The 16,193-nt window shown below is 40.8% G+C and overlaps 1 protein-coding gene across 1 annotated transcript in view; it reads left to right on the forward strand.

Annotated features, from left to right (window-relative positions):
- Positions 1–13,925, forward strand: part of Washc3 (WASH complex subunit 3) — a 41,330-nt gene extending 27,405 nt beyond the window's left edge. Inside the window, exons 6-7 of the mRNA XM_055627746.1 lie at positions 4,789–4,853; positions 13,677–13,925. Coding sequence (XP_055483721.1) covers positions 4,789–4,853; positions 13,677–13,761 — 150 coding nt within the window. The 3' untranslated portion in view covers positions 13,762–13,925. The remainder of the gene's footprint in view (positions 1–4,788; positions 4,854–13,676) is intronic.
- The last annotated feature ends 2,268 nt before the right edge of the window (positions 13,926–16,193 follow it).

Genomic DNA, 16,193 nt, shown 5'->3' on the forward strand with positions numbered 1-16,193 from the left:
TTTCTAAGTTTATTCTTAGAAATTTAAAATATGATATAGAAATGTAAAATACAAGTGAATACATTTTTTTACAAAGAAGCTATCCTCTGAGGGGAATGAGGTAATGAATGGTTCCACCACTGATAAACCTTTAAACCCAGCACTCGGGAGGCAGAGGCAGGTGGATCTCTGTGAGTTTGAGACTAGCCTGGTCTACACAGTCAGCTCCAGGCCACCAAGGCTGCATAGTGAGAGCCTGTCTCAGAAAACAAAAATAAGCAAATTCTATATACCATTTTTTACATGATAGTAAATAGAAGAAATTGGGTCTCCCAAACCACCAAATTACTCTTAAATCAACAAATACTGGAGTAGTTACAAATGCAAAGAAAGCATTTTCTTCACTCTGCTGGATGTTAACACAGGAAATGTATCGTGTTACGAGTGTGTTTTACGGGGCACGGGAGGGTGTTAGTCACAAGGGGAAACTGATGTCGCTGTGTTTTAAACTTTCTCCTAATAGATTTCTAACTTTAGAAATGATTTTCTTAACGCTTTTAGAACTTCATATGCAACCAGGTAGACTTCAATTTCTTATCCCCTAGAGGTAAGAGACAGAACTGCTAAAATTTATTTTATTAATAAAGTCACAGTAATTTCCTTACACCTTTCTGGGCCCTGAGAGTGGCTGATGTGGCCTTTGCCCATTTTTGCCAGTGAGCTGTCCCTGCATCTTTAAAGATAGCTGATGGCTATCAATGAGAAAGCTCTTCCAGCTGGGACACTCATCTCTTGAAATAATCCTTGTGAAAGAAATCAGTGACTGTTCTTTTTCCTAGAAATGACTTGAGTTTGCTAGTAGGCAAGAATTGTGACCCTCATACATTTTTAGATTTAAGTTGAAAACAGCAGAAACAACCTCATGGTAATAACAGAACAGAGTATTTTCTTGATCTGCATAAGTCTTTGTAACAGCACTTTCTTCTTTAGATAGCTATATTAATGTTAAAGTTTGAAAGTATTTATTTAAATTAATTTTATATTCATTTGCTAGAAGCTCCCAGGGGGAAAAAAAATCATTCAACATGTGTTTTGTTTTATTATTTGGTCAGCAAACAAATTATATATATACTTTATCAGAAAATTTATCTTTAACATAAGGCCATACCATTTTGTAAAATGTGGTGTTTTCAAAATGCTATTCTTGCCAAGTAGTGAAGTGCACACCTTTAATTCCAGCACTCAGGCGGTTAAAGCAGGCAGATCTTTATGAGTTTGAGGCCAGCCTGGTCTACAGAGCAAGTTCCAGCACAGCCAGGGCTACACAGAAAAAAAACCTGTTTCAAAAAGGGGATGGGGGTAGGTGAGGGGAGGGGGGACGTTCTTAACCATAGAGATTCTTGCCTGTGATACAACTTGGGAGGTGAAGGCAGGGTGGATCAGGAATTCAAGACCAGCCCTAGGCTACATAGTTTATTTGAAAGCAAGCCTAGACTATGTGAAATCCTGTCTCAAAAAAAAAAAAAAAAAAAAAAGGTTAAAAATAGCACTTTTGAAACACCAGAAGGCAAAAATATGGTTGAGTCCATTTCAGCACATTACGAAGCTGATGAGACTGTAGGTGCTCCTTTTCCAGCTATAGCAGCTTACACTTTCTACACACCTCTCTCCATGCAGAGGACAGTGGTTTGAGGCAGTCTTGCTGTGTGACCCAGACTGGCCCCAGCCTTGGGATCTTCTGTGGGAGCCTGGAGTGCTCGAGTTTTAGGTGTCAGCACTAGTCCCTCCGCAAAACCAGTTCTGTCTTCCTATGCACATGGTCAGCTTTTATCATGCTTGCTCCATGTAAGGAAAGAACCTCACATTTTCCTCTTCTTATGACTAAATTACTGGATTCAAATTCATAAAATGAGAGAGAAAAAAAAACCCTAAAATACAAGGATTTGTTTTTGTTATTTTGTTCAAGAAGCATAGTTCTCCCCTACACACACACACACACACACACACACACACAGCACCCCTTCAGATCTGAAACTTCAGAATTTCAACATGGCTTCTAGAGAGATTTAGTAGCTTGGTTTTCATTAACACAATAGCAGATATGTGTAAATGTTGGCAGGCCTGGCAACCTCCAGACAGTTTCTGTGATATAAGAAACTGGTACTTAACCATTAGCACTGCCCTCCTAATTTCATTAGCGTGGCTTCTTGACACACTTTCTCCAGTGACGCAAATGCAGACATGATTTTCTGGAACACCAGACCCATGGCTGCCTTCTCCCTTCTTCATTACTTATGTTGGACAAACTGCCCTTATCACTTGCCAAAAACAATCCCACAGTTCCGTAGACTTAGTTTCGAGGTCTCCTGTGTCCTCCTTAGACCACCAGTAGCTTTGTCTCTTCTCTATTAGAAATTGGACACTTCTTTTTGAAGGTCAACAAACCAGACTCTTACTTGACATCCTAGGAAAAACTGTAGCAAACGGCAGATCCCTGAACAACCTCACTGCAGATAGAACATCGGGCGCTGTTGGGACACATCCTTGGAACGCAGGCCAGTTTGGTGGTTTTGTTTTCTGTCAAGCTTCATGAGATTTACATTAAGCCTCTGCATAACAGGAGGCTGGAAACAGGCTGTGCTGTCCTTTACCTGTGTCAGTGTACAAAAGTGACAGAGGCCTACCGGACTGTGGGTATTTCTGTGCCCTCTTTCTGAAACCAATTGCAGAAAAGTAAAGTTAAAATACTAGCTTTGTTTTCAGATTTCTATTATTCTTTCACTAGAGTCAGTCCCATGAATCTATTAAAATGGAGAGTTTATCTGATTCTACCAACGTCCCTGGCTTTCACTTATCCCCACCTATTCTCCCTTTTGCCCCATATATACTTTTTTTGTGCTATATTTTAGGAGATTCTGGTGTTGGAGTTTTTTGCCTTTTTTTTTGTTGTTGTTGTTTGTTTGTTTGTTTGTTTTCTTCTAACCTCATTTTTCTTCCCTCTGTTTTCTGGGTTTTGTAATTTATTTTTGTAACCTTTTCAGTGATGGCCTTGGCCTGTGTGAACATGATAAATAAATCACATAGTTGTGTTTGCAGAAAGACCTTCTGACATCAGATCACACTTAATAGAAGCTGAGAGGCTGGTTGGTTCTTCTTGTTGTCTTTAGGAAATATGGCATGAACTCAGTTCTTTTCCCCCTTTATCCTTAGGATATCAGTGCTTTTGGAAAATAAGATGTTCTCAACTTCTTTCATTCTATTTTCCTAAATAGTCAAATAGATCCCACACCACCCACCCCCACGTCTCCCAACATCAACTCATGCCTTTTTATATTTTTTTAACCCACGGACACCAGTTAGTACTGCCAGCATGTGCGTGTGCGTAGGGCCAGTCACTGAGGCATGGCAGCCTGCCAGGGGCCACGTCCCGGCAGAAAACTGACCCTCTCTCCCACCACAGCCAGCAACTGCCTAGAGCTGCTCTGTTAGCTTGGTGAGCCCCTCCCCCAGTACAGATAGCACAGGGATCACCTAGGCTATTGGTAACCTTCATTCCCAGCCTCCTGGGTGGAGAACGGGCCGTACGTCTCTTCACTGAAGAGACAACCTTGTGTTTAATGCTCCTGGTTTCCCTAGTGCTCAACCGTGAGCACAAGGACCTTATTGCTCCTAACAAGTTGTAAGCTTCCTGACACAGGTGCTGGGAATCAAGCTCCAGGCCTCTAGGAGAGCTGCAAGTGCTCTTAACCACTGAACCGTCTCCAAACCAAACTGTTTTCAAACAGTAGTTTTTAACTTCAAACATCTGGACACACTTCAGACCGAGTTACACTAAATTGACATTTATATGCTGCGGAACAATAGTGAGAAACTATGACAAAAGTTTGTTTTCCATAAGTACTCTGCTGTTTCTGTAAGGACATATTACAGAAGGAGCACTGCAGTTCACAGCGTGCAATAGTACTGAACCTGAGCAGAGGGGTCTCAGGTAGTGTTCCTAGTGCCATGCAGCGTGGTGTACAGGCCAAAGTCGCACGCTGTGTTGAGAGCCAAAGCTTTAGCAGAGTCCCAGGCCACAACACAGGCAAGTACTGACAGACACACCTCAGATTCATTACACACTTGGTTTTGAATTTATTTTGGAGAGCACTGCTTTCAGAAACCATTTACTGCTGCCAGAGGTTTTGTGACAGCCACATTCAGTGATGTGAAGGTTTGGAGTTTGTTAACTCATCAAATGAGTTTTCAAGTCCATTTGTATCCATTTCTGATGTATCCTTTTCTTCTACTTTGATATTCTTAAGCTGAATGCAGATACTCATGTGTTGTCAATGTTGTTCAGCTTACTACTTCTGAGGTCCTGGCTGCACGTTTGTAGAGATGTTGAGAAGATACTCTACATTCCTAAGGTGTCAGATGAAGACGGGTGTTTACTTACTATGTGAACATTTACATTTATACACGCTATGTTTTGAAAAGCTCCACACTCTATTTGAAAAGCACAGTTAACTATCAATTCTATCAGTTTAGCCAAACTCATCATCTGAGTGCTCGATGTCTTCCATCCTTTGGTGAGAATGTAGTCCCCTCGTCCCTCATAGCGGCAGTGGCAGCACTAAGGTAGTCCCAGGGACCTAGTTTGGCTTTATGTGGATTAGACAGTGCTGTCTCTATCAGGTCAGTGTAAACTGTGCCCTGAATCATCCAAGTGCTTTGCCCAATCATCCATAAATCCAAAGGGAGCTGCTTCACACAGAGAGAATGAAGGCTTTCTAACTGTGTTGTTATTACCTTTTGTCTTTTTGATAGGGTGTTCCAGTGATGGCAATCAGAAACAAAATGATATCAGAAGGACTAGATCCAGAGCTTCTTGAGTAAGTAATATTTCTGACAAAATCACATTGATGAGATAGTAACTTTGTTGAGTATAAGAAAAAAATTTGAAGCTCTCTCTAGTGTTTCCTATACAGTGTTTTATAGTTGAGAATATCATCATGAATCATGTCCCTGATAGGGTTAAAAAAAAAAAAAGGAACGGAAATATAATGGACTACTAAAACCAGCCCTTGCACACCTCAGGAGATGAAATTCATCGATGAATCTGGTCAGAATTTGGTGGCTGGGCATATGGGTTTTGTTTGTTTGTTTGTTTGTTTGTTTGTTTTTCTCCCATGCTGACTTTGATGTGACTAGGTATCATCTACATGCTTTTTACTTAAGGCTGTAGTACATAAGAGTCCAGGAGTCCTGAAGGGACCAGATAGGCTAGGGCCAGACAGTAGGGGAGGAGGACCTCCACTATCCGTGGATTAGGGGAGAGGGATAGGGGAGGAAGAGGGAGGGACAGAGGATGGGACCATGACGAGATGAGGGAGGGGGCTACAACCAGAATACAAACTGAATAAATTATAAAAAATAAAATAAAATAAATGTATTCACCATGACCTGGAGTAAGCAAGACTGAGAAGTAATGAGGACAAACAGCATCCGGGGTGCACATTAATAGTTATTCTGAAATACATGCCAGTTTGTATGTGTATTATAAAATAATTTTTAGAACTGCTGAGATATCATAGCTCAGAACTTTGATAATAATTCATCGCATCCAAGCCAACCTTGCTATGTAGTTCATCTCAATAAATTATACATCATAACGGGTTCTTCACAACTCTTCTGCTTTACAAGTATCCAGATGCCTGTAAAGGTCTCTCTAGCGGGAGCTCTCACTCAGCCTGTGGTACCTCGGCATTCAAACCCTGCTAGCAGTAATGCTTTGGAATTTTTCTTGGCTCTAGCACTTCAGAAAAAGGTGTGCATTTTGGAAATGAAACACCATAAAAGTCATCTTCTCATAGTTTATCTTTTGAAATTCAAGAATGCCTTAAGCTGCCAACAGTGGATTTTCCAGTATGTAGGTTCATTTGGCGTGTTTTCAAGTGGCAAAAGAAGCGACTTGAAAACCAGGCGGGGCTTGGTGGCGTGAACAAAAGCATATCTGGAATGTTTAATATGTGTTCTGGAAATGGTTTCTGACATTTTAACAGTAGATGAATTGTGGCATGTATTTTAATAAGAATTGAACATTTGGATTTAATCTATTTTGGTACTCACTTTGTATAATTGTGAGTACATTTACCATCGATTGGGACTCTTTGCTTCTGGAAATACACAATAGGCCATAACTAATAACAAAGAGCAAAAATGACCGTTAAAATGATGAGATTCACTCTGGACTCACAGGGAAGCCGGTGTCCTGCAAACGTCTGCACTGGCTATGTGTGCAGTCTTTGCCTGCTGCTAGCTTCGTTTCACCTTCTTCCCAAACGAGCTCTGGTACATGGCCCCTTCATGGAAGCAACTATTCATCCTAGCACCCTGAAGAGCATCTTGCTTCTTCCTCCCTCTACTTTGTCAGTCACTATGCTTTCTCTCATTTTAAGACCACTTCCATGTGGTACCATGCCTATATACCCATTGCTGATTGTCCTGGATCTCATCATTTCTCACCTGAATTATTTCAGTAGCACCTAGTTTGTTTTAGTGTTCTCTTTCAAGCCATCACAGTAAAGCCAAGTGGATTGTTCATGACTTCATTCTTCAACATACAGTGTCTAACTGTTGCATGTAAATACTTTTCCCATCATGTCTTGGATTATTTCACAAGCTCTTGTTACTTCTGTATGTGTTTATTTTGTGCTGCTGTTGCAAATGACCATTTCTCTTAATAGACCATCTTTCTATTCCCTTCTGGCATTTTTATATGTTGTCTTAACTGTCCTTGGAACTCCTTTCCCCTATCTTATTGGCGTAGGTAACCCATTATTCTTCATGAGGATTGTTACCTATGAGATCTGCAAGTAGTGATCCAAGGGAGAAACCCCCACACACTCAATGTGCTCTTGTATTACCCTTAGCAAATCTGGGTGTATGTCATTGTCTATAAATGTTGAGAAACATTCGGCTGGGATGCAGTGGGTGCCAGGATGTAGGGTAGGATTCCAGTAACAGTTAGCATGGCCTTACAGAAAAGCCGTTCCATCACCACTGCCTAGAGGCTGACTTCTGACCCATTACCTCATAGGTACATACCAGTGGCCACCAGGGGCACTGGTTGAAGTGGACTGACTCACTTAAGCAGCCTCCACTACAACCATTTCCATCTCCATTTTAGCTTACTGTCAGTGCAACAGGCACATTGTCCACAGAGGACTTCTGGTGCTGCAGGATCGGCATTGCACAAGATAGGGACCTTCACTTGGGGAGAAGTCTAACATGATGTCCAAGAAGGAAGTGTGCCATCCAAGGAGAGCACAGTTTTATTTAGAATCTTAGGTACAAAATAAGCCTCACCCAAGAACTTTCAGTAAAGAGTGTCCTGATTCTATTTTCTTCAGAATTATAAGCATATGCTTTCTGTTTTCACTAGCTTCAGGTAATAACAAACTCATATAACTGTCAAAGAGCTAGTCTAGATCTTCTGTCCTGAACAGAGAGCCACATTGAAGTTGAGGGAGAAGTAAACACCGTAAAGAGGTAGTCTAGATCTTCTGTCCTGAACAGAGAGCCACATTGAAGTTGAGGGAGAAGTAAACACCGATTAGTAAGCAGGCTGTTGTACATTAAAAGTTGGAAGCTAAAAGCACACTTTCTTAAAGTAAATGTTTATATGATAAACATCAGCAGTTTTACTGGACAATTAATGTCTATCCTCACATTTGAGATATTCAACAAAAATGTTTGATAATTACTAAATAAGTATTTGTTGGATACTTCTAATTGTTTTAATGACTTTTTAAAAATGTTCAGTTTCTCAAAATTAGTTTTGGTGTTACTGATATAAAAAGACATGGGAATATCACTGTCAGAGTTAGAGTTTGAGAGGAAAATTAAGACTTTTCATTAGTCTTTTTTCAGAGATTAAGCTGCCTTATGTTTTATCCAGAAATACAGAATGAGTAAATCATGCTTTTAAACTTCTTTCAATCAGTGTCCAGATTTTCTTACCAGGAAATAAAAGTTTCACCCCTTTGTTTCTCTGAACTAATATTGGTATTGCCTAGTAATGACTACGCTTGTGCCTCTGGGATGGCAGATTGGCCTTTGATGCTGTGCATCTTAAGAGCAAGCTCGTGGTGATGAAGGGAAGCTTGGGCTCAGTTAGACTAGAGACACTCAGCACGCAGCAGTTGGGATTGGAGCCTGCCCTGCCTCTTTCTATGTCTGTAGCCATGGGTGATCAATAAGACAGGAACCAGCAAGGTTAGCTCCTTGGTAATGCTGTAGGTGCTCAGAAGGGCTGTGGACAAGCAGCAAGTGTTTAATGAATGTTAGCTGTGATTTGTGAGTGTGTTAAGGAAGAATATTCGGAAATTCTAAACAATGGATTTACCAAGCTTTGGGGTCATAACTTGTTTATAATCCTGAGGTTGCCTGTATACTGTCATGTTTTCAACAGGCATATTTCATACACAGAATAACATCTTTTAAAATTATACTCTATTTTCTCAAACTGAAAATCTCTACTTCCAAATATGTAGCAAAGGACAGATATTTTATTTTTACCCTCTGTTGGGGATTAGATTTGGAGCTGAGAAGGTAGTCAGATGCTGTCCTCCTGGGCCCCTTCCTATATGTGCTGGCCAGTTTTATGTCCATTTGACACAAGGTAGAGTCCTCAGAGAGGAGGGAGCCTCAATTGAAAAATTACCTCTGCAAGAGCTGGCTGAAGGTAAGCCTATGGGGCATTTTCTTAGTGAGTGATAAACTGGGGAGGGCCCAGCCCATTGTGGATGGTGCCGTCTTTGGGCTGGTGGGACTGGGTTCTATAGGAAAGCAAGCTGAGCAAGCCAGGGGAAGCAAGCCAGTAGTCCATGGCCTCTGCCTCAGATCCTGCCTCCAGGTTCCTGCCCTGTTTGAGTTCCTGTCCTGGTTTCCTTCAGTGATAGACTCAATGTAGAAGTATAAGCCAAATAAACCCTTTCTTTGCTCCCAACGTGTTTTTGGGTCATGGTGTTTGATCACAGCAACAGAAACCCTGACTAAGACACCATCCTAAGGGTAGACTTCTGGAATTAAGATTCGGCTGGTCACACACTTAATCTAGAGGGGAGGGGTACAGCATGCTTCTTACGGATTTGGATCCAGAAACTGCGTTGACCTTGAACAGAGCCAGCTCAGCTAACATTTATCCTGGAGACAACTATTCTACAGACATTTTTGCTCTCTTGATTCCAACTTATACCACAGAACCTTAATAATGCCATACAGACCAATGGAACGGAGTAGAGGACTCAGATATGAACCCACAAAGCAACAGCCACCAGATTTTTAACGAAGATGACAAAAATATACATTAGAAAAAAGACAGCTTCTTAATAACTGGAGATGGGAAAGTGGATTTCCACATGTGCTGGAATGAAAGCAGTCTCTCCCCTCCGACCCCTTCTCTCCCTTACCCTCTCTCTCTCTTCCGACCCCGTCTCTCTCTTTCACCCCCTCTCTCTCCTCCAACCCCATCTCCCCCTCGCCTTCTCTCTCCCCTCCAGCCCCCTCTCTCCCGTCTGATCCCCTCTCTCCCCTCCGACCCCCTCTCCCTCACCCTCTCTCTCCCTTACTCTCTCCATTTACCTCTTCTCCCTCACCCTCTCTCTCCCTCACTCTCTCCTTTTACCTCTATTTCTCTCCCTCTCTTTCTCCTTTTTCCTTACTCCATCCCTCCCCCTGTATAAGCATCAACTCCAATGGATTAAAGCATTACTGTTAAGACCTGGACTTCTGAAACATTTAGAGGAAAATGTGGAGAAATAAATCACTCTAAGATAGAAACACAGACAGGGGCTTGCTGAATAACACAAAACCACTTCGGAAGCACTGCCAACAACTGACAGGTGGAACCTGATAAGGCTAGAACGGTCTGTAGGCAAAGGAGGTGACTGACCCAGTGAATAGATAGCCTGCAGAGTTGGGAGAAGACCGAGCTACACATTATCCACAGAGAGCTGAAGACATAAAACAAAACCTGAATAACAAACAACTGCCGGTAACTCCAACCCCAGGAGGCCTGACACCCTCCTCTGGCTATGCACAAACACACACTCACACCTATGTGTATATACTTAATTAAACATGAGTCTCTTTCTTTCTTAAGAAGATAAATATGTCTTCTCTTGTTTATGGTAATCATAAATGTACATATGTCATGAAAGTAAAAGCAAAACTGTCTAGGAGAACGAAGGGGACAAATGGGAGTGGGGTGGGAGAAGAGAATAGAAGGTGATTGTGCTCAGTATACATTTTCTACTGGTGTGAAATGTCCTTATGTAACATGTGCAAGGAATATACCTAATGAGTTTCTTAAGGTACACAGCTAACACATGCCTCAGAAATGTGTTTAAAAAAAAAACTGTACACAAATATTCAGAGTGACATTGTTTGTAATAACAAAGCAGTAAAACAACCTTGATGTCCTTCATTTGATGATGGATACACAAAATAAGGTATTGTATACAAGAGAATAATATCAGCCAGGAGAAACAATGGCATGCCTTTGTGTTGCACTGTGACAAACTTTGATGACACCATGCTGATTGAAAGAGGGTAGACACACTAAATGGGCATCATGTGATCTTGTTTATATGCGATGTCCAGAACAGACAGATCTTTAGAAGAAGCAGCTCATTGTTAGCTGCCAGCAGTTAGGGTAAAGGGGGATGAGTAGAAGCTGCTTTTCACAGTCATAAAAATAGAATTAAGTGGTGGTGGTATTGCGCAGCCTCGTGCATCTGCCAAGCACCATCTTAAGGGTTGAGTTCCCTCGTATCTGCATTACATGTCGATTGTAAAGATGAGACTTAAAGAGTCTCATTTGAGGCTCATCTCCCACCCTCCTACTGGACCTGCCACACATCCTAATGCCTGTTGTTTGCCCCAACAACCTAACACTGGCAAACCAAAGGCCTGCCTTCCCAAGTGTAGCATGCGGCAGTGTTCCTGCTTCTCTGTCTGCCCAGAGTGTGCTCACCTTACTCCGCCGTTCTCTGTTTCTGGGGAAGCCTTGCCGCTTTGTGAAAACTCCACCTGTGTTTTCACTTCTTTTGGGTCTTCTCTGTCTACACCAATTTTACTTACTCTTTTCTCATACCAACAGGTCTAGTCACACTATGTAACAATTTGTATGCATTTCCATCTGCCCCATTAGTTTGCAGATGATATGATCTTGCCATTTAAAGACCCCACGGCCACCAGAAGACCTTGTACTTTGAGCAAAGTAACAGGTTCCAGAGCGAGCATGTTGACAAGAGCTGAGGGGAAGAGAGACGAGGAGGACTGGTGGGGGATAAAGGCCTTTTCTTTTCTCTCACTGAACTCTCTGAAAAGAAACAGCTAAGAAATCAATCCCATTTATGATAGCCTCAAAACAAAGAGAAATAGAACCTAAGCATAAACTTTCCCAAAGATGTTAATGGCCATGGAAACTATAAATCACTGGAGACAAAATTTGTAGAAGATTCAAGATGGCACGTCCTCTTATGTTTATGGCTCCACAGGATTAATATTATTCAAATGGTCATATTGCACTTTACACTAAAAGTTTTTCTTTCTAGATTTAACTATATTTACCCTTTCAATTTCTTTTTTTTTTTAAGTATTTGTTTTACAAGATCTTGATATGTAGGCCAAGATGACCCATAGACTCATAGCAATCCTCCTGTCTCAGCCTTGAAAATACTGATTATAGGCATGTATCACCCTACCCAGCCAACCCTTTTCTTTAAGAGCATGTATTTTAGGAAAATGTGTACATTGCATTATTTGCTTGAGTTGACATAGATAGTAATAATTTTATATAGTAGTGAAATAAGTTCCTGTAGTAATGTTTTTTTCTTTAAAATTAAAGTAAAAGGTGGATATGGTGGTGCATCCTTTAATCCCAGCCCTTGGGAGACGGACACAGGCAGATATCGTTTGAGGCCAGCCTGGTCTACAGAATGTGTTCCAGACCCTGTCTCAAAAGACAAAAAATGGAGATGTTAGAAATTGAACATACAACAAATAGAAACATAACAAGGATCACATGCCCCATTCTGTGCCAGTTGCTTCCAGAGCTTGTTGCCTGTGGGAAGGATGATGAAGTGGATGGGCCTGTATTTTAGGCAGATAGAGCATCAATCAAACTTGGAAATTCTGCTTCAGACCTTTGAAACTTTTCATTGTTGGGTACATATGGCTGCCTTAAAGGCATAGTCTAAAATTGTTCAGCAGAGTAAATTAGTTTATATTTGATGGGTAGAGCAGTGTTGGCATTTTCTTTTTTTGTTCAGTAGCAAGCAAGCGACATATCTTAAAATCAATAAACCATATTTTAGCCATAATTTTGAGTAGCTAAAAGTAACAAGTAGACTACATATTGCCTCATTTAGTGATAATTTCTATGCAATGAATCTCCTGAATGCTTAATAAGAACCAAGGGACCTGAGGCAGAAATAAATCTGATAATTTAAGTTAGGAACATATAGCGTCTCATTATTCTGTCTTTTCTCTCTTGGTTTTCCCAGCTGTGTACTTTTCTTGCTTAAGTTGCTTTCTGGTAAAAGTCAATAGAATATAAGTAATAGCGTATCAGTGCTGAGTAGATGATCTCCTGGCACAAACACTACTGAGGCCATTAAAAACAACGGTGTATCTTGGGGGGGGGGGGTACGTGTTTCTGGGCATAGGTGCACACATACACATGTGTGCTTGTCCAGTGGCGGTCAGAGGACAATCTTGTATGTCATTCCTCAGGTGCCTTCTTCCACCTTTTGTTTGAGACAAGGTCTCCCATTGATCTGACCAGATTAACTGACTGGAAAGCTTCAAGAACCCACCTGTCTCCACTTCTCAAGCACCATCTCTGGCTTACAAGCATGTGTCCCCACTTCTGGCTTTTTTCGTACTTTGAAGGAATGCAAACTCAGGTCCTCATAATTGCAAGGCAAATGTTTTACCAGCTGCACCATCTGCCCAACCTCTCAAAGTGACTTTTCAAAGCCCTGTTAAGTCTTCATTTTTGTTTAGAATAGCACACTCATACAAAGTTGGGGAATAAACAATCTGTGTTTCCTATTGTGTGTCTTTGAGACTGCTAATTTTTTTAACCAACTCATACTTTTTTATATCAATTCTATAGATAAAGAGTGAAAACATCCCGTAGATGTTAAGAACTTTCTTTGACCATGCACTTCTCCCCCAACCAAAAAAAAATTCCATATTGCCTGTGCTTCTCAGCCCTTCCTAAACTCCTTTCTGCTTCTGAGTTTCCACAGCTTTCATTTTCTTTTCATTCCTAAGTTTCCTCTCTGTACCTTAGTGTGCAGTCAAGGCTGCAGAGACTTAGCGCTAGACATGCCAGTCTCTCCAGATCATTTCTCTGTCTGTAGTTGGGTCTCCATGGTAATAAGATGCAGGAAGTCCTGAAGGAACACAGTGTAAGGAGGGCTGGCAAGAGTGCTGTGGCCTCTGCAGGAATAGCACCTAATCCTCAAGCAGCTCTCAGAAGCCATGGAGCGGCACACTGGGGTGGAGTGTGGAGGTTCCCAGCAAAGGACACAGGCGTGGCAGATCTTTTGACAGCAGTATTCCAAGATGAACCTAATTGACAGTTTGTAAGTGCTTGTCTTCAGTTGGGAAAACCTTTAAATTTTCCCTTTCTTTTTCAGGAAGCCAGATGCTCCAGTGCCTAATGGTGAGAGTGAAAGAGCCATAGAAGAGAGTTCAGATAGTGAATCCTCTTTCAGTGACTAAGCTGGATTGTGAGAAGAATCACAAAGCTACGTGGAGGGCTCTGCCTACATTCTGCCAAAGAGCCTAGATTCTAGCTCTTGGTGATAAAATGACCCCGTGGCCACACACCTACCCCAACCTTCCTCTGTTTAAAAAAATAATAATAAAGCATTTATAACCTTCCAGTATGGTTTGTTGATCAAACAAAGTGCTCTGAAATTAAAAATAGAACAACATAAATTGGTACAAGTGCTACAAATACTAAGAGATTCAGTGAGCATTCTAATATGAAATTAGTTTGGCTTTACTTGATCAAGAGTAGACTTCACGTAAAAATAACAATGTGATTAAATACATTCAATTTAGTGAACATGTTTGTTTGAAAATTCTTATATACATTTATTTCATAAGCATATTGAAAAACACTTCTGGCAGAAAGTAATACTGTCCTGAGATTTTCTGACATTGTTTGATTTCTATTATGGAATTCATTGATTGTATTTAATACATATATATCTTTTTATGCCTTGGCCAATAGTTTATACATGGTCAAAGTAAGATATTTTATTGTATCTATTACCAAATGGAAATATTGGCAGTGATGACAATGTGGTTCAGAATGAGCAGTTATGGCTGTCATCGACTTCTTTGTTGCCTCATTACATTTCTAAGGTTAAAATGTTCTCACATCATCTTGCAAGTAAATCTTCTTGAACAATTACTTAAACACAGCCTAGAAAAACTCCTAAACTGCTTAGATGGAAGGATGTTGTTTGATTACTAGCATTCTTACTGTAGTTCTCCTGAAGCAGAGACTGAGGAAAGGTCTTGGTCTGTGTAGGTGATTTGTGGTGGTATCGCAGAAGGTATAATTGAGAGAACAGGAAGAACAAGAGGGGGAAGACCATTGTGGAGAAGTATTGTCCAGGCTGCCAGTTTAGGTTTGAATGCTAAGAGCTGCAGGGCTGACGGAGCACCTCCTACCAGACAGAACAGAGGTCCTCAGGCGGCTTCCAAGGACAGTAGCTTCCCCTATGCTTCTAGGATGTGTGTCTATGGAGAAATAAGTTTCCCAACTATTGAAGATGATCCTGAAACTGTTACCAGACCAAAATGGCGGGATAATGGTTGCTGTGGGTAAATACGAGCTCAGAACTATGTACCACAGGTGTAGCTGGTGCCAGAAGTAGAAATGAGGGATGCAATATTCAGCACAGAAAAAAACAAAAAAAACCTGATGCTGTGTGCCCTAGGTTGGCCAGGACTACCTGAGTTCCATGATCTCTGCTCTCATCTCCAAGACTTCAAAGAGGATATTAAGCCATAATCTTAACATTCTATACAAGATTAGTGAGACAAGCTAAAGTTTCTATTCTTGCAGCTGAAACTAAGGCCCAAACTCCTTTTTTCTAGCAGCCAGTTGGCAAGAATGAATATATGGACTAGAGGAGATTCTAGAGAAACTAAAGCTATTATATATGAAACTAATTTTTTAAAGACTTATTTATTATTATTTTTATACAGTATTCTGCCTGCATGTGTGCCTGCATGCTAGAAGAGGGCACAAGATCTCATTATGGATGGTTGTGAGCCACAATGTGGATGCTGGGAATTGAACTCAGGACTTCTAGAAGACCAGCTAGTGTTCTTAACCTCTGAGCCATCTTTCCAGCCCATGAAACTGTAATGTTGTATACTGTCAAAACCCATAGACCTGCCCAACACAGTGGACCTCAGTAGAGTCTGTAGACTAGTTAAAAATAACACTTTAATATTTGTTTATTAATTTAACAAATGTATCACTAAAGCAAGATCTTAAAAATAGGGGAAATGGGGATGTGGGATGAAATGAATTTAAGGTCTGTGTATACTCTCTACTTAAAATTCTATGAATTTAAATTTTCACTAAAATAAAATATAGTAGATAATACAGTCAAGTAGCATTTATCCCGTAAATACAAGAACAGCCAATATTGTTTATAATTTTAACAAACTGAGAAATGAGAAACTAGGAGCTTTGCTCAGTTGTCAGAGTGCTTGCCTTGCACAAAAGTACCAAGCACAAAAGAGACAATGAAATGCAAGTCTCAGTAGGCCCAGTAACATTTTTATACAGCTTTGTATTAAAAATTCTAGTGGCCACAGAAGAGAATAAGAAATGTCAGATTGTTAAGAGGTAAAACTCTCTTCACTTGCAGATGACATTATTATCTATTTAGAAAGCCCTCTGTAATATGTATATTAAAAAACATACTAAAGCCCACAGGCAAGCTTAACAAGATTGTAGGAGACAAAGGTCAATACAGTAAAATCAACTGGGAGCAGCCCCAGTACCTTTCCCACTAAAAAGTAATGAGGCTTCTAAGGAAATAGAGATAGCTTTAAGCCTAGGGAGAGAGGAGGGAAGTGTGTGTGTGTGTGTGTGTGTGTGTGTGTGTGTGTGTGTGTGTGTG

This window comes from Psammomys obesus, unplaced genomic scaffold (genome assembly GCF_907164565.1).
Source record: "Psammomys obesus unplaced genomic scaffold, mPsaObe1.curated_primary_1811, whole genome shotgun sequence".
Taxonomy (NCBI): Eukaryota; Metazoa; Chordata; class Mammalia; order Rodentia; family Muridae; genus Psammomys; species Psammomys obesus.